Below are 24,992 nucleotides of genomic sequence, written 5' to 3'. Positions count from 1 at the left end.
GACTTTGCGCCTGCGCAGGTCTAGCCAATCAGGCACACCTCCCGTTGAGGCAACCTCGTCGTCGCGATAGCTGGCAGCTGCAGCCAAAGAACTTGCTCTGATAAGAACCATATCTATGATAAGAACTGACAATTTATTCCATTGCAACCGATTGCAACATCAGCGGACAGCAGATCCACCATTTTGGCCTGAAGCCTGTCCAGCCAGCCAATCAGAGTGTCATCAAAGTCTACTCTCTTGGCTACCATTGGCTGCCAGGCAGGAGCAGGATGTTTGACGCTGTACAGCGCTCTGCCATCCACGTCTCTTCTGGCAGACTGGACACAACCACAACAACACACGTGTAAATACAACTCTAATTAGAATTAGGGTAAATGTTAGGTTACTACATTTATTTATCAAAAAACGATCAGCTGAACAGACTGTGGATATTGAAGCGTCTCTGTCGCCATTCTGATTTGAGTGAAACAGGTGAGTGAAAGGATTCAAGCTAGCGTTACATTGACAACACTCAGCAGCCAAACTGACTGGTGGTGATACTCATGTGGTTGTAATGTGTTTTAGTTATTATGGTGGTGATATCTAAATATAGTATACTAATACTCATGTATGGTTGTAATGTGTTTTAGTTATTATGGTTGTGATATCTAAATATAGTATACTAATACTCATGTATGGTTGTAATGTGTTTTAGTTATGGTGATATCTAAATATAGTATACTAATACTCATGTATGGTTGTAATGTGTTTTGGTTATTATGGTTGTGATATCTAAATATAGTATACTAATACTCATGTATGGTTGTAATGTGTTTTAGTTATTATGGCGGTGATATCCAGTAGTGGCGGTGGACCATCATTCTGCTTGAGTGTGGGTTTTCTCTTGTTGCTGCAGCTAGCAGCCATCCTCAGCCAAAAGGTGAGTTATAATGGATTTGAGTGTTTTTACTATGGTTTCACACAGCCCTTGAGAAATTCTAACAGGATCAAAAAATTATTGTATCTTGTATCCATTCACCACCACTCATATTTGTTCAGACGCTGGTGCATACAGGGCCCCCGGCCAGAAGCGGTGGTACTTTGGCTCTCGATTGTTGTTAACAGTGCTGTGACATCAAAGCATACAATATTTCCGAGCCTGAAGCCGTTTGCCTGTGTGCAGACTGTCTCTGCCCTGACTGTCAGTACGTTTACATGCACCTAAAAAAAATACAATTATTGCGTTAGTCCGCCTAAAACCGGACTTTTGAAATGCATGTAAACATGTTAGCTCGACTGAAATCGAAGTTATAAAAGTCAGACTAACACACCCAGATAATGCGATTGGGAGTCGATTTACTCCTGCATGTATACAAGCCAGTCGGACTGGAACTGGACGAGGCGATCAGCGCATGCGCTAAAGTTCCCGTGCCAGGCTTTGATTCGGAAGTCGAACGCATAAAACGTAAACAGCTATAACCATAGCTCGACTTAACTGTGCATGTAAACGTACTGTGTGGTGGAGAGCTGTCTGTCTGACTGTCTTTTGGACTGTCTGTCTTTCTGACTGTCTGCCTGCCTGTCTGTCTCCCTGTGTCACTGTCTGTCTGGCTGTCTGCCTGTGCAGTCTGACTCTGCCCTGACTGTGGTGGAGAGCCCAGAGGGAGGAGCACGTGGTGAGGAAGAGGAGGCCACAGTGGCTGATGAAGATGAAGACAGAGGAGATTTGGAGGTGGTCCAGCCTACACAGCAGTGGCAGACCCTCAAAGCAGGTAACACACTGCCTGCCCAGGGATCTGCTGGGCTTCTGGACCTCTGTGTTCGTTGTCCAGTTAAAGACATTTCATGGTTACTGCAGAGAGTCCGGCGGTGTTTGCTGTATTCATGGCATGAGCGTTCCCTCCACAGAGGCACAGCATGTTTGTTTGCTTTTGTTTTTTCAGATTTCTCCCCCATTTTTCTCCCCAATTGTACTTGGCCAATGTCCCCCTGCTGCCCCGGTCGCTGCTCCACCCTCTGCCAATCTGGGGAGAGCCGTAGATTCCTCCAAAACATGCACAGTTGCCAGCCGCTTCTTTTCACCTGACAGCGGGAGCTTCACCAGTAGGATGTAGCACGTGGGAGGATCCCGCTATTCCCACCAGTTCCCTTCCCCCCGAACAGGCGCCCCGACTGGCCAGAGGAGGTGCTAGTGCAGCGACCAGGACAAATACCCTCAATCCGGCCTCCCAACCGCAGACACCAGCCAATCGTGCCTGTATGGAACGTGAACCTGCGACCCTCATAATGGTAGGCAGGGAATCTACTGCTACACTCCCCGGACGCCAAAGAGGCACAGCATTTTGTGGTAAATGTGGTAATAGCGTGGTGTCTGCAGAGAGCACAGCATCAGCTGTCAGTTTGCATGAAGAGAATACTTCCCTAGTAACCAAATAACATAGCAACCATTAACCAATCAGCCTTGGAACTGACCGCAGCGTTTGTGGAGACCGCCACAGAGTTTCATGTTTTGAGAGAAGGGCGGAGCTTGGTGCGGACCCTCCACAGACCCTCTGCAGAGCTCCGCCCTCACCGCACAGACCCTCCACACCGCCAAACACTGGACACACCGCAGTCACCATGCATTAACCATAACAGTTTGTTTGTGTGTCAGGCCAGGCGGTGCCAGCAGGTTCACATGTCAGGCTAAACCTCCAGACAGGCCAGAGGGAGGTGAGACTGGGAGAGGAGCAGCTTAAATACTGGAGGCACACACACAGGTATGCTAGGTCAAGTGTGCCATGGGATTTTGACACCACCATTTTACTAACTTTACAGGTCCATTCCGTAAGTTCTAACTATTACTGACACCGGTGGCGGTTAGGGGAACTGCAGGCTGCATGTGCGCAAGCTGGCGCGCGTGCACCATACTCACACGTGCCCAGCAGCTGCCTCGCTAAACACAATGAATGACAGCAGAGGTGTTGGTTGCTTTGTCAGATCAGTCTCGAGATGGCCGGGAAGGATTGTGGACGGATTAGCGGACGTCATTGTGGCATGTTTGGTCGTGTTTTGGCTTGCGTTGGCTGTGGGGAAATCGATACTCACATTAGCATGAGCCAGGAAATAGCCTGGTCCCTGTACAGTCTAGTCATTAGACTGTACAGGGAGCAGGCTTTTTCCTGGGGCTGATGTGAGCTAGATGCGGCCAAACGGAACAGTCAAACAATGTTCCAGAAGCATAACAGTCCTAACGTTAGGCATATTTACGACTGTTACATTATCCACACAAGATGGTAACGTTATTAGTGAAGCTTCTGGGTGGTAATCAATTCTCTACAGCAGGGGTGGGCAACTGGCCGCATGCGGCCCCCGACCTCACTCAGTGTGGCCCTGGGTCAATTTCCTTTTCTTTTTTTCTTTTTTACAAGGCGGACATTTTTGGTTAGGTTATGTAGACCACCCAAATCAGTGTTTTTATTTTACTGTACCCTCCAGAACATGGCGCTAATGGTGTTAGCATTGTCCATCCACATACTGTGTAACGTTAGGATTTGAGCTAATGCTATTGTAACAAACTATATCCTGGATGCACATTGCACATGCAATATTACTAATCTGATTAATATGACATATTTTGGTGATGTACCCCATCAAATTGCTGTAGTCGGCTGTTTTAAAGCTAGAGCAAAGTTTCTGGTGTCATCTGAATGGAAGAATTATTAAATTTGAATATGAAAAATATAAATGTTGGTATAATAAACTTTGATCACCAGTCCTTTTCATCAAATTAGCAGCTATAATTGGGAGTGATGGTGTTACAGTAGGCTACTGGTGGAAGTACACGGTCACATCTGGCCCTCTGGTAGCGAGGACATTTTGTGTGGCCCTCTCTATCATCAAGATTGCCCATCCCTGATCTACAATATATTAGTTAGCAAGCAAACTAACGTTATGATAGGCAGCCTCAGCAGCTAACTGTTATTAGCTGACCAAACGGAACAGATCTGTTATTGCAGTCAAACAATGTTCCATGACCATAAGCACAACGGTAGTAAGGTTAGGCATATTTGCAACTCTTGCATTATCCACACAAGATGGTAACGTTATTAGCTTCTGGGTGGTAAATCCATAGCCGCGTTAGCAAGCACCTAAGCTAACGTTATCTATATCTGGGCCAAAACCACAATATCAATACAGCAGCTAAAAATGCAACAAGCTAGCGTAGCCTTCTTCTTCGTTGGTGTTTAATAATGGCTGGCTGAAGCGCTGGGAGGCAAGCCTTTCTTCTTCATTGGTGTTTAATAATGGCTGAAGCGTTGGGAGGCAAGAGGCAGGCTCGAGAAAGCACAGAATGTCACATCCGGCAAATTTTCCGGGAAATCTCTACCAATGAGAAGGAGAATCACACAGGCATCGCTTTCAAATGGCTGAACGCAGAGATTTTTTAAGTTACGTAACAGAGCATTCAATCATTGGTAATAAAAACACTTATATGAAATCAGTAGTACATGAACAATGTTTAACTTCCCTCCATCTTGCCTGGACTGAGAGCTCCCTGTTCATTCTCAGAACTTCCTGGTTCAAATGATGTCTTGGCACATCATGACAAAGTATTAATATTATATCAACCCACAATTTCCTCTCTCTCTGTCTCTGTCTTTGTCTGTCTGTGTCTACATGTGTTTGTCAGGCCGGATGAAGAGGAGGGCGATCCTTCCTTCACTGCTGAGGAGCTGAAACGGGCCCTGAAAAAGATGAAGGAGGACCTGAACCCAGACAGCAAAGATACAGACCAACAGGTAAGACAAGCTAACATCCACACATACACCAACAGGTAAGACAGTCTAACATTGACACATACACCAACAGATAAGACAGTCTAACATCCACACATACACCAACAACAGGTAAGACAGTCTAACATTGACACCTACACCAACAGGTAAGACAAGCTAACATCCAAACATACACCAACAGATAAGACAAGCTAACATCCAAACATACACCAACAGGTAAGACAAGCTAACATAAATATCAATGGCCGCCTCCTTGCCTGTCCGCCTCGAGGAGTCATGTCAGCGTTCGTCGAGTTTAAACAGCCATAAAGTGCAGTTATTTGCAGAAATAGACTCAATAACAACAATTAATCAAGTACAGGAGTATAGCTGCAACCGCGCAGTTTCTCGGCGGATTTGGGTTTGACTAGATCAAATCCTCTAAAATTTAAAACCCCTATTGACTTTTCCCTGTAAGATGCAGGAAGTCTGGAACTTCCGCCTTCCATGTTACTTCTGGACTCATTCCTACGGTGCTCTATATTGATTACAATCACCTGTGTGTTGATGTACAGTAACAGAATACTATCAATAGCTGGTAGCAGAGTGAAGTGCTGACAACACTGAAATGTACTAATAATATCCTTGCTAAATATCACACACATTTCCTATGGATGTGCATGTGTTTTATCTCTCCTGGTTGTCTCTCTCTCTCTCTCTCTCTCTCTCTCTCTCTCTCTCCGTAGGACTCGGTGTCATCTCGGTATCGCCCCCTAGAGGAGTTAAAGAGAGACATGGCTCAGCTGGACCTGCTGATGGAGACGGACATTCAGGTACAGCCTTACGCAAGTTTTTTTTTTTTTTTTTTTTTATCAATATCGCCGTTAATATTCAAGACTTCGAGCCACATAAAACAACTACAGGACATTTTAAAATAGACATATAATAGCCTATGTTTAAACAGCAATGAAACAAAAAACACAAACGTCTCTTTGCATCCTAGCCCGGATATGTACTTTAGAATTAGCGAAATGAAGAAGCTGTTGACGTTAGGTCTAAAAAATAACATAACAGGCTGGTCGGTCCGAACATTGCTATTTGTGGGAACATTATGAAATATGCAAGAGGGGTTTAATTTCACCAAGATACCGTAACACACAAGCACCAACCACTGATAGACAAAACATGCCTGCACACCATTGACAAACAACCCATTTAGCTAAACAAGCCAGCTGGCTACCTAGTTTTCTTACCAGCATCATCTGGTCCATTTGAGGAGCTTGCCGCTGAAAGGTTTTGACGTTGCGATATTTGCGCATATCCAAAAATCTGCTGATATCCGCGTCTTTCATAATGATTAAAAGTAGGTGTGTTTCTCCTTCCGACCAGAAGTGCAGGCTTTTCTTTTGGGCGTGCATCTCTGGCTATTTTGATTAGTTTACAACGCACAAGTGTAGCTTGAGCAATTGTGCACCGTGCCTTGCAGAACCGCCAGACGCCTTATTGTAGTAGTGATAAACAACACCTGTTTGATGCTCCCTGGATTGTACATAAAAAAGATATAGGTGATTTATGTGAAAATGATCAGGTGAATATGTTTTACTTATGATTTATAATAAACATATACAAAAAATAAAATAATTACATTATATCTACATCAATATATAATATAAAGGGATGACATTTTCAAACAGAGATACGCGAAAAGTTGGAGCAGTGCCAGATCACCCGCTCCAATTTGGCTCTGGATTTATCTGTGGGATAAACAAATGATCAAGAGATGTGCGCACATTATTCTCTCCAGGTATTTTTCAATAACAGTCAAATCAACATTGCTTAGAGAATCTGTGTTTACTCGGTATAAGGTGCAATGGGCCGATGATGTATGGACTAAACCAAAGCTGTGGACATTTCGGATGATAAAACATGAATTTGGTGCTGACAATTATGTTGTTTATATTATTTATCTAAAAACCAAAGAGCCTTATGTGCCCAGCTGTGATATGATATTTTACCACTTATGATTGAAGCTGGACGGTATGTCAGTCTGGAAGAAGAAAAGCGGACTTGTTCAATGTGCTGTTTAAATGATATTGAGAATTTGTTTTGTTTTGTTTTTTATTGTCCTTTTTACAGTGAACCGCATAATACCTTATTTTAATAAGATAAAAACAGATGTTGATTTTCTAAATATGGATGATGCACATAGTCTGAGTTGGTTGTTTACCTATGAAACATTTGGACTGGCTAGTTACCTGGAGAAAGCTTGGGACATGAGGAAAAAAACCTCTTCATCAGGAAAAATTAATTTAGTAAAAAGTATATATAAAATACATATACATAAGTATATATACTATATGTATATTTTATTGATTTCCGCTCATATATTATGTATAACCGGATGATTTATGCTTTTGTAATCCCATGGGGAATGCGCCAGAAATGGCATGACACAGAAATAAAGAAAAACTAACTAACTATTTATTTATTTTATTTTATTTTGTTTTAATCTTTATTTTTATTTTTTGTGCAGCCTGAGCCCAACCCCGGCCCTACCACCAATTAGCATAAATTGTCGGCCCGAACCCGGCCTTAGCCCATCGGGCTGGGTCGGGTCCCGTCGGGCTTGGGAGTATAATTAACCCCAACATACATGTCTTTGATTTGCTGTGTTGTCCAGATTATGAGGCGTCTGCTGACCCACTTCAACAGCACCAACTCCACCACAGAGCAGAGACTCCACATACTGCTGGAACTGGAGTATCTAGTGCATCAGGTAGACTGTCTGGACACACACACACACGCACGTACGAGCACACACTCTCTCACACACACACACACACACACACACACACACACACACACACACACACACACACACACACACACACTTCACTTCAAAGACCTTAGTCTAAAATGCACTGTCCTAGCCGGTTAGGCCACTTACCTTGCAGGGGTGGGAATCACCAGATGCCCCACGATACGATGTTATTACGATATTTAAAGGAGTTTTTTTTTTCACAAGCTCAACCTTATTTTCAGCTTGGTTTATGTTATCCTGGTCACCCAGAACAGAAATTTGATTTCGATAACGATAGCATCACGATACAGCGATTCTGCGATAATTGATAGATTGCAAGAAATGTAATCTACGATACATCCCGATATTTGTGTAACTGAAGAGGAAAAAATACCCCTAAAAATGCAAACAGCAGGAATTCTGTATTTATTCATAGAATTGACATGAAACAATGTAGAACAAAGTGCAGACTGCATAGTGCCTCTTTAACACACACTGACTGACACGTGTCCACAACTCCACGTGTGAAGTCAAAATGTTTCAAGGAAGGATACAAAATAATGTCTCACTAAAATCTTTTCAGTCTGTGTAAATTACGTTTATAGAAAAAAATCATTTCAGGATAAAATGTCACGATATGGCATCACAATATGCTGCCAGTGTATCGATAATGTATTGCAAGAGGAAGTATCATGATAGATCAATATTTCTAAATTTCATCCCACCCCTACCACCCACCCCCGCACCCCTAGTAACTGTGTGTGTGTGTGTGTGTGTGTGTGTGTGTGTGTGTGTGTGTGTGTGTGTGTGTGTGTGTGTGTGTGTGTGTGTGTGTGTGTGTGTGTGTGTGTGTGTGTGTGTGTGTGTGTGTGCGTGCGTGCGTGCGTGTTAGGTGGATAATGCCCAGAACCTGTGCTCCATGGGGGGTCTTCAGATGATTCTAACAGGTCTGAACAGCTCTGACTCCAGACTACAGGAAAACTCTGCCTTTGTCCTGGGATCTGCTCTGGCCAGGTAGGACGGTTTACAACAACATGTTAACAACATTTACTTATAGGAACACCAACATTTTTGGGAGATTCACCTGTTTGCCATCTTTCCAATAGTAAAACAAGAAGATACATGTATATGCCCTCTCTCTGAGTGCAGTAGAAAGTAGCCCCTGCTAGTTAGCTTAGCAAAATGACTGGTAATGTGCAGAACGGGCTAGCTTACCCCCGTTAAGTCACCAAATACACATTCCAACAGCGCCAAAACGCTTTTTTTATATATTTTTTATTTTCAATTTTATTTAGAAGAGTACCGTACATGAAAAAAAAAACTCAGACACAGGAAGGAAAAGAAAGAAAAACATAATATCGACACTCAGTATTATAATGTGGTGCTACCAGCCACATGGGGTGCTTCTGTGCTTGTAGGAAATGTTATGTATGGGGTCCCACGCAAGGGGTCCGTGAGGAGCCAGGTGGGCAAATCACTCGCGGCCCCTAACCTCATCAAGGTAGGCCAGAAACGGGTCCCAAATCGTTAGAAACTTCTTAAGTGAGTGGGTTCTCAGTAATCTGAGTCTCACCATCCTTATAACAGAGATCATGTCCATCAGCCACAGTTGAAAAGAAGGTGAAGAGGGGGACTTCCATTCCTTTAGAATTAGTTTTTTGGCAACAGTTGTCCCCAGTGTCAGAGACTGTTGCACAGCTGTAGGAAAGTCCAGAGAGGTCTCCGAGCAGCCGAAGATGGCGAGTTCTGCGTCTGGATAAAAGGTTATTTTAGAAGTCTTAGAGTACCAGTCAAATATTTTGGCCCAGAATCCCATCAGTGAAGGGCAGCACCAGAAGGCATGAGACAGAGTGCCCTCTGATGCCTGACATATGTCACACAGTGGTGAGACAGAGGGGAAGATCTTGTGCAGCTTATGCTTAGAATAGTGAAGACGATGAGCGACTTTAAATTGGATCAGCTGGTGTCTACTATTAACTGAGCAGAGTTGTATCACTGACAGACAGAGGGAGGATCACGCTATTCCAACGAGTTCAGGCCTCCCTCCAAACAGGCGCCCTGAACGACCAGAGGAGGCACCACTTCAGCGACATTACATGTTTTGTTGAGGGGTCCCTATATGAAGGAAACCCCCAGGGGGCACGGGGAGAACATGCAAACTCCACAAAGAAAGGGCCTTTTGACGACCCCACCCGGGTGGTCGGCACTCGAGGACATGCGGACGGGCACGCACTCCTTCAGCGCTCACAGCGTCCCAGGTGGGAATCGAAACCCAGGACCTTCTAGCTGTGAGGCGACAGCACTACCACTGCGCCACCGTGCCCCCTGCCAAAACGCTCTTAACATTACATCTTACATTCGTGTGGCGTTATTTTCTGAGGTGTGCAAACAACACTCCAAACGGAGCCCTGACAGATGTGCTTTGTTCCTGCAGCAACCCAGTGGTTCAGGTGGAGGCTGCAGAGAGCGGCGCCCTCCAGAGGCTGTTAACCATACTGGCCACTGCACAGCCCCTCAGTGTCAAGAAAAAGGTTTTTACACACACACGCACACACACACACACAACCCATCAGTGTGGAGGTGTTAACCCTAAATGTACGCAGTAGTTCATCTTTTGATGGCTTTAAACGGCTGTATGAGAGCGTTTTCACACATGCCTAGTCCGGTTCCTCGTTTCGGACCAGACGCAAAAATGATACGCTACTCTGTTTTCCAGCTGGTTCAGTTCGCTTTCACACCAGCTAAAAGGCAAGTGGATCAAATAGGGCAGCCAGTGCCATTTTTTTGACGGCGGGAATTATGGTGTGTGCGTTGGGAAATGTGAGCTTGTTTCGTGAGTGATAAAGTGAAGTAATAAATAGCCTAATGAAGAGTCTGCAATTACCGTAATCTTATCACAGAAGAAGCTGGCTCCAATGAGACCATGACTCCTTGCCATTTGCCATACGAGAGGTAGCCGGTAACATTAAATTGATCTGCTGACGACTGCAATCGTGCAAAACATCCCCCGCAAAATAATCCACGCAGGTTCACCAGTTACCAAAACATGATGTGAAGAATGAAGATTGAATCCAAAAATGCACGAGGCTTCCTGCATTTGGGTTGGATCTCATTCAGATCACGTTCACACCACAAACTAACCGTACCAGAATTTGTTTGGAACCGAACCGAGACCGCCTCTTTCAACACGTCTCGGTCCACTTGTCTGGTCTGCTTTTGGTGCACACCAGAGTTCCATTGCTGCATTCACACCTGCCCAAACGAACCGCACCAAGGGGGAAAACGAACTCTAGAGCGATTCAAGCGAACCAAACGAGGTACCCTCAGAATCTTCTACTGGGGGGGGGGGTCATTTTGATAATGTCACAGTCTATGCATCAGTGAAACCTTCACCACTTACTTCAACACCTGGGTGTGAGCTTTGTTTCTCTTGCTGCAGGACAGGAACCCTCTCAAAAGCATTTGAATGACCTTCATGGTGTTTGTATGCTTTTTTCCTGTTAAATAAATCAACTGAAACTGAGCATTTTGCTGTCTGTGGCTCCTCCTCTCAGGTCCTCTTTGCGATGGCGTCCCTCTTACGTGACTTCCCCTACGCTCAGCATCACTTCCTGTCACATGGCGGGCTGCAGGTCCTATCAGAGCTGTTCAGAGCAGAAGGGGCCGGGGCTCTGCGCCTCCGCATTGTTACCATGCTCCACGACATGATCAGCGAGAAGGTAAAACTCAACCAAAATTTTTTTTATCCACAAGATTCAAAACTTTATTCATTACATTTTCAGTGCAGGTTCTTTTTCTCTTTTTTTTATTCCTCTTTTTTTTTCTTGATGCAGCAATGAAAGTGTAATGAACATTACTTCCTGTTTTGCCCCAAGGACCCTAAAAAGAAGGATAATACATCACTCACATCACAGCGTTTGAGTTTTGCATTGGGGCCAGTTCTATTGAAGTGAATGGGGAGGGCAGGGTCAGTCCCACTATAGACCATCATCCGTGTTGTTTCATCTTTGATTGAAAAATGCTTCCACCAGATTAAAGAACACACATGATGTGAGTTGACTGATGTTCGGTCATGTATCGTAGTTGGCTTTAGCTCTAATTTGGAACATTTATGTTTAAATGTTATGTATGCTACTGCCTTAGTAAATCAGTCTGTCTTCCATCTCCCTTCTTTTCAATTCATTTTCAAACAGAGTTGTCTGTTGTCCGAGCAGTTATTACCCAGAGGTCATGTTTTCACCCCCGTTTGTCTGTTTGTCAGCAGGATATCTCAAGAAGTGATGATCGGATTTGCACAAAATATAGTAGAAAAGTAGCTAATTAGCCAACTTACAGTAGAACTGCCCACTCAAAATGGGCGTAGAAAGGGCATGGTCAATCACAAAAAGGCAACTAACTTCTACACGGATTCATGTAACACCAGAAAACTTTGTAGACAGGTTGACGGAGGTATGCACTCTACCGAGTAGTATTTTCTGATGGATCAGTGTGGCTTTATTTGCATCCACAAAACTGTTCTTTTAGAATGAAAAGTTTGTTGATATTTGAAAGGGTACTTGCATTATTATGATCTTACTGTATATTGTCATGATATCAGGGGCAAACTAGAGGGCACTCGGGAGACTGCATTCCTCCACCAACCTTTCTACAAAGTGTCATCGTGTTACGTGAATCCGTGCGGAAGTTAAGCGCCTTTTTGTGATTGGAGACGGCCATTGCCACGCCCCTTTTTGGCCAGTGGGCGTGCAAAGATGATCAATTCTAAGTTGCCTCATTAACATGATGACCTGCTGTTCTACCAAGTTTCATGCAAATCCATTGATAACTTTTTGAGATATCGTGCTGAAAAACAGACGGACAAACGGGGGCGAAAACATGAGCTCCCGGCCGGTAACTGACTGCCTTTACGAAACCCTGCCTCTCCGAACGTTCACTTCCATTATTCGGACTGGCGGTCCTTCACATTTTTTTCATAGGCTCCACCATTACGAAAATTCCTGCCTTCATTATTCGAAATGTCGGCCCTTCCTCCTTTTTCTAAAGGATCCGCCATTCAGAAGTTTGGATATTGTGGAATATGGCACAAAAGTGCAGACATTTCAGTCGCACAACTGCGCGTCTCAGCAGCGCAGCAGTAGAACTGGGCTTTTACTGATGGTTTCTGAAGGCTATTTACTTGATTAGACTTCTATTTTCGTTAGGATATTATTTTTTTCGTTTTTTGTATAATTGTTTTCAGTTAATCAGGCAAGCTTATCCTATTGGAATTTATAATTATTTCGTACGACATTTTACACAGCTGCAGGGTGCAGCAAAGGGTGCACGCACACAGCGCTGCAGCTGACAACAGCCTTATTGTCGTTTCTGTTCCATTACAAAATAGCGATGCTAATGACACCAATAAAAACCCCACAGTTGTTTTTTGTATGAGGGGTGGGACAAATAGCACAAAGATCAAGGACAACAAAGGAGGAGAAGTCCTTCTACTTATTGCACGAGGTAGTTTTTGTTGTTCTTGGACTAGTTTTATAGAGAAATAGAGGAATAATTGGTGCTCCCCCAAATCAGTCAAACATTTCAGGCTCAGGATGCTATAGTCACCGTCCACACGTGGCTGTAATGTCATGTGTTTGATGGAGTGGATGTTGACTCTCGTCTCCTTGGCTCATCAGGAGTTAATCTCCAAGGCGCGTGTGGATGTGTCACTGGACTCCGCCCACGAGGAGCGCTTGCGTCAGTACTCCGAGGTGTCCCTGCAGCTGGAGGAGGGGGGGTGGTGCAGTCTGGTCCCGAAGCTGCTGCACACAGCTGAGCACGACTGGAGAGAGAAGGTGAGGCTTCTTTGAAGATTTAGAAAAGTCAAAAGAGGTGCTGCCTTACACATGTGACCTTCAACTTTAAATGTTACTTTAAACCTGTTCAAGGATAAGTTCACCCAAAAATAAAAAGTCATTATCTACTCACACCTACAGTATGCCAATGGAAGGAGAGGTGAAGTTTTTCTTAGTCCACACAAAACAGTCCTGGAGTTTGACGGGAAAACGGTTACAGCATTTTCCTAAACAACTGAAGTGGTGACTAGCTTTCAAACATAACTAGAACGACTGCACCGCGGATTTATGCCTCCGCCATTAGTTCATTCTTGAGTCCAAATCGCCATTTGAGGCAAATTGGAAGAAATTCCGTCAAGGCGCTCCTGAGATGTTGTGTTACAGAGCTTGGAAATTGGGTGTGTGAGGTCACAGTGACCTTGAACTTTGACCTTTAACCATCAAAATCTAATCAGTTCATCCTTGAGTCCAAGTCGATGTTTGAGGCAAATATGATGAAATTCCGTCAAGGCATTCCTGAGATATTGCGTTAACAAGCTTGAAAATGGCGTTCGAGAGGTCACAGTGACCTTGGCCTTTGACCTTTGATCACCAAAATCTAATCAAATCATCCTTGAGTCTAAGTCGATATTTGAGGCAAATTTGATGAAATTCCGTCAAGGCGTTCCTCAGATATCGCGTCAACGAACATTGGACGGACGGACAACCCGGATCCATAATGCCTCTGGCCTGGCTATCGCCGGCGGAGGCATAAAAATCAACAGGGGGCCTCCATACTGCTTGTCTGGTGTATTCCAAGTCTTTGAAAGCCCCGACATGCCGAGTTGACTTGAAAATACGTTATTTTTTATTTATTTATTTATTTATTTATTTTATTTATTTTTTATTTATTTTATTTCCGCTACTATACTAAATACTCACTGTAGCCACCCCGTCTGAAGTGGGTGCATGTCACTGCATGAGCTCAAAGCACCACGAGAAGTATTTCCGGTTTCCTTCCCTGTATTTATGGACGGTAATCCTCTGGTGAAAAGTGTTCACTACACACCTGGATTCAACGGAGGAGTGAGTAGCAACGTTGTGCAGACAATGAATTAGGATCCTGCCACTGGTGCGTGCTAATGTGAACGCGGTTCAGAGCTAAGTGGCCACAGTGAAGATTTAAGCTTTTCAAAGCAACTTGGCATCTCGGGGCTTTTGGAGACTTGGATTATACCAGACGAGCAGTATGGAGGCATTCATGTTTTTTTGTTGTTGTTGTTGTTTGAAAATGATGTAACTCTGTTTGCCTGTGAAGCTCTTGAAATGTTTTGTGGACTAAAAAACCTCACCTGTCCTTCCATCGGCATGGGGTGAGTAGATAATGACAGAATTTTCATTTTTTGGGGGTGAACTGTACCTTTAAAAATAGGAGCATGAACCTGGTCTAATTGTCTTTTTCCATACAAAAAGCTGGCCTTGCATACCTGTAGCTTGGCGTGGCTACCCAGCACAGCTGGGATTTGTGTTTCCATTATAACAGGGTCAAACAACAGTAGCAGCAGTTGTGGTTGTGTCAAAGGTCACAGCTGAAACAGTCGATAAACATTGCATTTCCTTTTAAGTCCTTCCAAATTAGATGAAAAATACAATAAATGCCTTCCGTTAATTTGTCAGTGGCAAGATTTTAGTATGAAGGAGTCGCAGCAGGAAATGCTTTCATCAGCTCGTCATTAAAGTCGAGCTAAAATTATTATTTTTTCTACTTTAGATTATGGTTATACAGTGCACCTATTTAAAATGTATGCTGACGTCAGGTAGTACTATCAAATTTCTACCCAATTTCAACCAATCATATCATGACATGACAGCTGTCAATCAATCTTCATGGCTCGGAAAACATTCTGACCAGGCAAGATGGCTGCCTAGTGCCTACATGGACAGACTCTAGTCCATAAATGTTGGCCAATGAGTATGTCTCTGCACTAGCTTCATGCCAGAGCCAGGAAGGGCTTTGCCCGAAACGTCACACTTTTGTGGTGATACCAATAAATGGTGGGAGCAGCAATACTAGCTTTATTTTGGTCATTTTCAGTTGAACTTCGGTCCTGCACCTAGTCTTCTATCGTTTGGATGTGCGTGCTTTTTTCCCTTCCGGCCAATAAGTATGTACTGTAACATACGAAATAAAACAAACGGTAACGGTCATCTCGACTTTAACTTGACACGGGTCCAAGCGACGAGGAAACGGTAAAATAAAGCAGATGACTGAAAGTACAAAGCGAAACACAGGAGAGAAAATAAACCTCAAATCACAGATTCAGTTAGAAGCTACAAAAGTACTGAGAGCTAAAACACAGAGAGGCTTTTAAAAATGTCTCTCCAGCAGAGACATGAGTTTAGCATCGCTCTGAAGGGGGGTCGCCACCATAGATATAAATACTTATACTAATACGTATTTATATCTATGGTCGCCACGGGTTGGCTGCGGTTGGGCAGCCTGCTTGGAGGCGGGGCCAGCGTACTTTGACCCCACTCCGGAGGTAGTCCATCTCCGAAATTGCCGCGGTATGGCACGGTCACAGGTGTCAATAGAAAAGCCCTCTTAAAGTCCCTGGAAACCAAAATCCACAAAAACCTTCTAACTATTAAATGTAGGGTCTTATGTGAGTAATTGTGTGCCTCAGAAATTAATTGACATTACTTTCAACCCTAACCCCAAAAATCGACACTTTTCTACAAGGTCTGGATTTCCATTTCCTCATTGAAGAGAGCGGTGCGCGCGGTGCTAAAATGCATGATCTTATCACGTCATAAGATGACACACACACAGTAGCGCAGCGGCAGATATCTCTTCCTCTCTGTAAACCCTCTCTGTCTGTGCTATGCGCCGAGCAACGCGCGAACACACACACACACAGTCTATTTTTGGAATCCCCCACCGTTGTGCGCCCTGTGCAGCAGCGTGAAAGCGTTTTCTCCTACAGTATGAGAATGAGGCTCGTTCGTTTCTGGGTTTTCGGAATGCGTGCGATTCTGGCCTTTCTGCGGGTGTTTCAAAGTGTGTTTCACCCATAATCTATTATGCAAATTTGCAATCCCCCACGCCAGCACCGCTCTCCACTCTCGGTGTGCTGCTCTGCTGGCGCGGCCGCTCTCAGGCGAGTCTGGTGACTGATGACTGTAAAATCGCCAAGCCATTTCCTTGAGAATGGCTTGCTCCCGCGGCTGTTTTTGGTTGACTTTCTCTCTGTCGGGAGAGCACTGTCGCCACTTAGTTGGTCAGTAAAATAGATTATACACATTCAATACTTCCAATATTTTTATAGGAGACGTGGGGGACATTGATCCACGTAGCACCGTCAAAAATATATATATATATTTTTTGACGAGTCAACTCGTCGTTGGCAGTGAACGGTTGGATTGTGTTTGACGAGTCAACTCGTCATTGGCAGTGAACGTGTTAACATAGGTTCCTGTGATGTGATGAACTCAAAATGCTAAATAATACAAAAATATTTCTGGTTTCCAGGGACTTAAGTATTTGTGCGGTTCTGTTGCAGGCTCTGCGGGCTCTCCTGGCCATGGCCCCGGTGTGCCTGGAACACTTCCGCTCAGACGGCTCTCTGCTGCCCTCTCTGGGCAGGCTGAGAGAACAGTACCAAGAGCTGGTCCACAGCGAGAGGAGAGAGGGAGAGGAGCACGGCTATTATGGAGAGATGCTGCAACTTCTGGAGGCTCTGGAGCTCCAAATAAAATGATCTCAGATGGCTCGTACGGGGCTGTTATTCACCTCCGAGTCCTTCTGTCAAGCTGCCAGTAGAGGGCAGCTCAGCCTGGAGGAAGGCTGTCATTGGGGGCAGGACCCCATTATGTCAAAACAGTGTTGCCCACAGAATTCAAATCTTGTGTTGGTGGGTTGGTTGGTTGGGGGCGGGGCTTGCTTTGGGCTCATTTTCCATCATATTGAATATTGTGATAGTTGCCACGATATTTTTCACAATATCGAATATATGTGTGTGTCGGTGTGGGTGCATGTGTGCGTGTGCGCGCGCGTGCAATGTGTAAGATTTGGCTAGAATTTAAGTTTAAAACAATCAAAATTAACGATAATTGTTAATAGGATCTTGAGAAACAGATGTTATGTCAAAGACTATGTACAATGTTACAGAGATATCTACTTTCCTGGTCCTGCTTCTACCTCGAGTCGTCTGCCCTCAGGCTCAGTCCAGGAAGAAGAAGAGCTGGAGAGCGAGACTCCCAAGGCAGCCATTTTTGGATGAATAAACTAAATGGACCCTTTCTCGCTAGGAAGCTTGAATAATAATCCACTAACTAACACGCTAGGTTAGAACTAGCCTAAACGCCAGACTCCTCAGTCATTCTTCCTTCAGAGTCTCAGGTCTGGACCCCCTATATCCACTGCAAGCCCGGCTAAATGGCTGCACTATTATCACAATAAAACTGCTCACCCATGAGACAATGTTGTTATCCAAGATTTGGGTGCCATGGCACTCCCAAATAGTACATAGTAGGGGTGTCACGATACACTCAGTTCACGATACAATACGATACACGATATTGGGTTCACGATAACCATACGATACGATATTTTAACAATATTTTCTTGCGATCGATTTGTAAGTTGAGGGGCATCCTCCACACTAATTTGAGTCATTTCACCATTTTCATCCTCCGTGTCTGTAACGTCCCTCGTCTGTTCAAAAAAAGCAATGAAAAAGAGAGCGAGCATGCAGTCAGATGTAGATCAGTGCCACCATGTTCAGCTTCTTTTTCTCGCGATATGAGATTTAATCTCAACAATACATATTGTCATGTTTTGATATCGCGATATATTGTGACATCCCTAGTACGTAGTTTACAATACCCAGCCCTTTATTCACATGCCAGAGCCGATACTCAAAATTGTAAACTGCAGTACACCCTCCCAACCACTGAGCACCAAACCGATACATCCGGCGCTGTGGAGCACCTAAAAACTTAGGCACTGGCATGTGAGCAAGAAGAAGAGGAGGAGAAAAGCACGAGGGTCCATCAGCAGAACTTTCTGGACCAAAAACCTCTTTAAACCTTGAAATATCATGTCTCTAGCCCACACAGCATGACACAACATTATGCCTACACCACCCAGCGATCACAACCTTTGCCACCAATGGCAAGTTGAGTTGTGCTAATTGAGAAGTGAGAGTATTAGTGGAAGCGTCACACTATGATTTATCCAGCCACCAGGGTGCAGCATAACGGCTGTCCATGCCTTTACACACAGATTTCAAACTAGTGTCAAATATTCAGTATTCAAGACAAAATTCTGAGAATTTGCATACTTCCATCTCGACAATAGAGATGGCTGTTATTTGTTTTTCCAAAGATTGATTGCTCCACAAGTGAAAACTGATGTTTACATACTATTTTTTTAACATATTTCTTACAGCAAAAAATGTTCAATGTTGATGCAATGGGCTCAAATTTTGCTCATTCCAAAATCTGTTTAAAAAGCTATAGCACACTGTGTTTTCATAAAAGAAAGCAATGCAGTTTACTAATCGAATATTTCTGTGGATCTGTCATTTTATAGCCAATGTGCTTGCCTGACTGTAAGAGTAGGCTAGAGCTTGAACCCTGCCATGTTGACATGGCTAATATGTCAAATATTTCATAAATGGCACTTGTATTCATCTATTTTGGGATACTGGGGTGTTTCAATCTCATTGTTCTGGTCAAGCGCCCACTGGAGTAGACTGGTAGCCAATGTCTGAGGGAAGTTGCAGCCGGGCCGAGTATGTGGTTCTAGCATTAACCTTGCCAGCAATAGCGATGTAACAATATAGCAGTATCGATGTATACTGTGATAAAAGTGTGTTTATCATACAGTAATCTATACTCTTAAATGACTGCAGGTCAAGCTGTAAGAACATAATGTGCAAAATAGACAATGAGAAGCTGTTAATGAGGTTTAGTAAGAATTTATTCTCTAAGGAAATTGACAGCCCACACAATTCACAGGAACGTTGATGAATGAGAGACACATCAAATTACAACTATGGATCAGATCTGTCATGGACACATTCCTGATGTTCTGGAGATGGGCTTGGCTTGTGAATTATCCCCACTCGTCATTTCTCTGGCCCATGTCTCATTGTGAGGAGATACTGTATGAATGCTCCTTCGTGCCTCTTTGAACCTTTTGGAACCTCTGTTCAAATGTTGTATTGTGGCCAGACTTTGCAAAACCAATGCAAAATCAGAACTCTGTGGTGAGTGTTGTCTTATCCTTTTTAGCATCCTTGGATGATGGCAGCTCATTGTAGAGGCTGGGAGGATGGATGCACACTGGGTTACTGAGGGTACCATGTAAGATAACAAGCACTTGTGGATTCACCCATGGAATTGCAAATAAACCATTGTGTACTTTTATGTATTTCTACATAAGTGTCTGTTACTGGATACACTACCATTAACAAATGAGTAAGCAGCCTTCCTTTCTTTGAGAATTTTAAATATTGTCACCTTCAGCAAATGTTACAATATACAATGTTGGAGAAATATCTCCAGTAAGTCTTAGAAAGTATGACTAGTAGATAGTGATCAACCGCTTATTGATCAAAAAGCTTGGTCCCAAATCATTCCTATACACATGCTGTTTAAACAATTCGCTTACAGTGATCATTTTGGGCCTTGTCCCACCTGAGAACAATGGGGGAAAAAAGTTTTAAACTACAATAACTTTATTTTATTTTTTACATATAAACTGCCAAAAACGAGCCAAGATACAGCAGCGATATTTGGTGCATGTCTGTGTGTATATGGAGAGATCGTGGCATCTCTGTCTGTCTGTGGAGAGATGGCGGTGTCTCTGTCTATGTGAGGGCGCTGTGTTTGAAACAGCTGGAGGCCTAACTTACTGTATGGATTTTTAAAGGCAATAGCATTCATTAAATAGCGAAGCTGTCTGTTTTATTACTTTATGTACTGTATTCATGTAACAAATATACAAATGTCAATGAGATGGTAATCTGCATGAGCATGAGCATGAGCATCTGCTGATAGTGATCAATTTGACCCATCCCAAATTGATCACTATGAGTGCACTGATTTATGAAATTACAACAAGGGCTTTGATTGGTTCCACTGTCAAGGAATAAATGATATAAATAATTGTGTAAACGTTCGGTTTAAATACGGAATTGAAGCACCGGTGAGATTTTATGATATGACCACTAGGCTGCATAAGACAATTCCTCGTATGTAATCTTTGCATATTGTGGCAATAAAAAGTGATTCTGATTGACTCACATAACAGCAATATAATCTACACATTACTAGAATTGTCCAGCTATGACAAAAAAATAAATGTTTTTTCTTTTTCCCTGAAAAAATGCTTTCCGCCATAATTCTAGACGAGCAATAATATGGACAAACCCTATCTTTATTTGTCACAATGCAACAATTTATGCACACACGCATTACGCACACACACACACACACACACGCGCGCGCTTAGAGGCGCAGTGAAATTTGTCCTGCTCATTTTCCCATCCTGGCTCGTCCTCCATGTTCAGGCAAGGAGCGGTGGGCAGTTGCAGTGAAGCGCCTGGGGACCAACTTCTTCCAACCGCCGCTGGTCAGATGACCATCTTCTGCATATTTTTAGTGGGGGTCCATATTGATATTATATGGAGGAAACCCCAGGGGACAACGGGAAATAATCATCTTACTGTAGGAGGCGGTGTTCTGCAGCACCCTACTATATTAGTAAACAAAAACAGGACAGGAAGGGTAGGATAGGTCCTAGGACGAGCTCAATTGGCTAGCTTTGTACTTTGTCAAACTCCACCCCGCCCCCTCTGTTGCCCACTGTCGCTTCACAAGCCTGCTACGCATCGTCTGGTCTCCCAGCAACTTAGCATGCAAATGCCACCAACTCATGATGTAATACCCACTGATGATGATGATGTCATAATGTCATGTAGTCGGCCAGTGGTGACTCATACCCGCTGATGATGTCATGATGATGTGACCTATTCCAGGTCACCATTTGGTCCTGCCGCACATGCGGAAGACTGTACAAGGGGCATAGTGTAGGGGCGCTAAGCGCATGAGTTTGGTCACACCCAAAAACAAGTACGCCCATGGCGCATCATCTCCACCCTATAAATAATAATGATTATAATTACAATCACCATTCCCTTCAATTGTTTCGGAGAAGGCTGTAACTCTGTTTCCCTGGAGTCCACAAATGCTATAGCTGGTTTTGTGTGTGGGTGGGAGTATCAGCAAAAGAGACCGAGAGATTGTGTGTGTGTGTGTGTGTGTGTGTGTGTGTGTGTGTGTGTGTGTGTGTGTGTGTGTGTGTGTGTGTGTGTGTGTGTGTGTGTGTGTGTGGGAGGGTGCTTGTGTGTTTGTGTGTGTGGTGTTCAGTGTTGGGCAGTAACTTAGTTACAGTAACTTAGTTACTGAAATTGTATTACTTTTACCAGTAATTAGTGTAAAGCTGTGTTCACACCGACATTTATTTGTCTCCCTGTCGCTCGATTCAACCCTTTGGAATGGCTCTGTCGCTGTGTTTAAGTCGCTCGTAAACAGGCACGAGGTCGTCGGGGAGCGTAAAGGGGTTTGAGGAAAGACAGGACCGTGACATGTTTCCATGGCTTTGTTCTCTGGTCAGACCCACTCCTCCCCTCCTCCTTGTATTGTTTTACCAGCCTCCTGTAGGTGTCCTTAAGGTTTTTCCACCTAGCTTGTAATATCTTCACTGTCAAGAAACAAGCAGCACACAGCTCTAACGTTAGACAGGATGAAAACGCAAACAACACAACTGCGTTTTCCCCCGATCCCAAGAATGAATAAATACTCCGGGGTTACGGCAGCCAATCAGCATTGAGCAGCAAGCGACTGTTGCCAGCGAAATTTCGCTCGAGTTGGGATATTTCATCTCGGGCGACGAGCGAATTTTCGGCCTATGGCTCTGTCACTGTCGCTCGGACGCCCAGCGATTTTTCTCCCGGGCGAATAAACGCTCAATCGCTTGTTTGCATTGACTTTGTATGTAAACTTGATGCCAGCGAAAAACTTTAATAGGTCGGTGTGTAAGGGATTCCAATTTCCAAAAGGTTCCAAAATATTACAGTTCCTAATCCAAGTACGGTAACTTCGTTACTGCATTACTTTCTCCAGTGCTGGCACAGCGCTAAAACAAAGTGGAGATAGGTCTGGCTATGTGAGACTACTGTTGCCAGAACGTGATTAGTTTTTAGTCCTAGGTGGGCAAATAAATAAAAAGTAGTTTGGCTGATTGTTGACTCCTCCTGTAAGGTTAAGTATTGCTCCAATAAAGTGGATTCAGCTCTAAAAGGAGTTGGCTAAACACGTTGTACCTCACTTTACAGAAGGGGCTAGCTAAAGTAAGAAAGTAAATGAGTACCGTAACAAATTACTTTTGATACCAAGTATAAGTAAAGTAATTGTATTATTTTTTAAAGGAGTAATCAGTAATAAGTAACTAATTACACTTCCTGAGTAACTTGCCCAAAACTAGTGTTAATACTGGTAGTGGAAATGTTGATGCTGGTGCAATTTGCTCTCTCCAAAGTGTGCATGGGAGTGTGTGTGTGTATGTGTATGTAGGTCTGTGTACACCTTGGATGTACCCGGGTACATCCTGGAAGCTCCAGACCCTCCCAGACCCAGGCCTCGGGGGCCAAGACTGGCCCCGAAAAAGGTCCCAACTCCTGGGTGTTTATCCAGCCCAGGGTGTGGGTGGTGATGCTCTTTCTGCAGCCCAGGGGGTGGGTCTCCAGGGTCTTTCTCCAGCCCAGGGGGAGGGATACGGGTGGTGGGTTGCTGGTGATGGTGCTCATTATGACCCGGGGAACCCTAGGAGCAGAACAAGGAGTCAGACTGACAGAAACAGAACAAGTCAGATGTCCTTTGTTTACCAAATCCTATATATGAACGTCACAAAATCAGCAAGGATTTTGTTTTGCCAACAGGTCTCATCCCTGTAGCCAATGAAGGACTTGATGGACCAGAACCACCTCCATGGTCCGGTATTCGCATGTAAATTACCACGCATGCACATGTAAACACAATGGGTAATAATTATGGAGGTAAGAGAGCACTGCTATCTCCCGCAGGTGTTAACGACGCTCACGTTCATGTGTTTGTAAAAGGCTGCGCCAAAATATGAGCTTGTTCAATGAACGGAGCTTTTTTAGCGCATTCATGGACAACACAGGATATCTTGAGGTCAGAGGTCAATAGGTCAAGGGACCCCTTTGAATATGGCCATGCCCATTTATTTTTCTCTTTGGAGCTTTATTTAGCCCCTTTCCCGGCAAGCTAACGTGACATGCTTGGTAGCAGCCTTAGGTCTTTAGTTTCACAGTACCGTCACTCATAGGACAGAGTCCCTGTCTCTGCCCTGGGGCATTGGGAAGATTATTAATTAGACCTAGAGTAGTCTCGCTGGCCAGCCTCCTCTCCCTACTGTGAGAGGAGTCTGGCGCCGCAGGTCTCCATAGTGGGATTGCGATGCGCGGCGCTTAGCAGCAGTGCCCTTGGAAAATAGTTTCCAACAATCCAACTTGCTGTTTTCAGCGTGTAGCAACAAGCTAGCGTGTAGGTTTCTGCCGTTAGCTTGCTAGCTAGTTAGCGTTGTTGTTTTCACTGAGGCGGCAGGGCACTATTTACAGCGACACACAGGGAGGAGGGAGCGGAAGCCGCTCTGATTGACATGGTCGGAGCCAATGACAGAGTTTGTAGTAAGCCGGGAGCGGACATCCAGCTGCCACCGAAACAGTCGCTCCAATGGGAGAGCAGCTGTAGAGCAGGGGAGGGTTTATCTCTGTTGCCTGTTTCCATGGTGCCAGACTCCTCGGACGGAAGGGAGAGGAGGCTGGCCAGCGAGACTAGACCAAGAGGGAAGAACAGCTCCTACTGCTCCTCCAACACCACTTGAGGCACAAGTCAGTGCCACTGATTCACACAAGTACGTCCTCTCTGGTATGATTACTACTGAAGCAGCTGTGTGATCATTCAGGTCTTAATTTTGTGTGTGTTCACCTTGCTGTGTTGTGGTCTGGCCAGGCTGGGGCGCCAGCGGGTATGACACAGCCAGAGAACAATGGTACCAACCATGAGCAAGGCAGCAGACGGGATGCCGATGATGAGAGGCCATGGCAGACCAGGGCTCAGGTGGGGGGGTGGGGCTGTGTTCTCCACCTGGGGGTCTGGAAATACATTAGATAGATAGATAGATAGATAGATAGATAGATAGATAGATAGATAGAGAGAGAGAGAGAGAGAGAGAGAGAGAGAGAGAGAGAGAGAGAGAGAGAGAGAGAGAGAGAAAGAGATATACTAAAGGGGACAGGGATCTCACTTTTCCTTTTTATTTGTCAGAGAATGTTTTATCTGGTATGTTATATGCTCAGGCTAACATGTTGGTCAGGAAATTCCACTATTGATGTAAAGATCAATCTCTTTAGGCCCTATTTACACTGCCCCCTTGTGAGTAAAGTATAAAAAATCGAGCTTCCACAAACTTCAGGTAGCTTACAATGACTGCATGAGGATACTGCTGGAAAAACCCAGGTGGAGTAGTGCAAGTCAACTATTTTGTAATGC

The 24,992-nt window shown here is 44.2% G+C and overlaps 2 protein-coding genes across 2 annotated transcripts in view; one reads left to right on the top strand and one right to left on the bottom strand.

Annotated features, from left to right (window-relative positions):
- The first annotated feature begins 322 nt into the window (after positions 1 to 322).
- Positions 323 to 19,957, top strand: sil1 (SIL1 nucleotide exchange factor). The gene is made up of 12 exons (XM_083652403.1): positions 323 to 471; positions 819 to 919; positions 1,607 to 1,751; positions 2,633 to 2,738; positions 4,652 to 4,760; positions 5,483 to 5,569; positions 7,417 to 7,512; positions 8,429 to 8,550; positions 9,971 to 10,067; positions 11,091 to 11,255; positions 13,209 to 13,367; positions 16,910 to 19,957. Exons 1-12 carry the CDS (start codon positions 375 to 377, stop codon positions 17,105 to 17,107), a joined length of 1,482 nt encoding a protein of 493 aa, XP_083508529.1. The 5' UTR covers positions 323 to 374; the 3' UTR covers positions 17,108 to 19,957.
- Positions 19,609 to 24,992, bottom strand: part of LOC310790815 (fibroblast growth factor receptor-like 1) — a gene marked incomplete at both ends in the record, with an annotated part of 19,003 nt that continues 13,619 nt past the window's right edge. The window contains 3 exons of the mRNA XM_083652526.1: positions 19,609 to 19,678; positions 23,002 to 23,240; positions 24,429 to 24,595. Of these exons, the coding sequence (XP_083508652.1) occupies positions 19,609 to 19,678; positions 23,002 to 23,240; positions 24,429 to 24,595 (476 nt within the window). The remainder of the gene's footprint in view (positions 19,679 to 23,001; positions 23,241 to 24,428; positions 24,596 to 24,992) is intronic.

Source organism: Poromitra crassiceps (assembly GCF_964638095.1).
Source record: "Poromitra crassiceps genome assembly, chromosome: 15".
In the NCBI taxonomy this organism is placed as follows: Eukaryota; Metazoa; Chordata; class Actinopteri; order Beryciformes; family Melamphaidae; genus Poromitra; species Poromitra crassiceps.
The sequence above is the reverse complement of the archived record's forward strand: the minus strand, read 5'-3'. Positions and strand labels throughout refer to the sequence as shown.

Bases quoted from the DNA above. Each gene is read 5' to 3' on its own strand.
- sil1 (XM_083652403.1), top strand. From the start codon at position 375: ATGTTAGGTTACTACATTTATTTATCAAAAAACGATCAGCTGAACAGA. The intron at 1,752-2,632 runs GTAACACACTGC...TTTGTGTGTCAG, and splicing joins GTGGCAGACCCTCAAAGCAG to GCCAGGCGGTGCCAGCAGGT. The intron at 2,739-4,651 runs GTATGCTAGGTC...TGTGTTTGTCAG, and splicing joins TACTGGAGGCACACACACAG to GCCGGATGAAGAGGAGGGCG.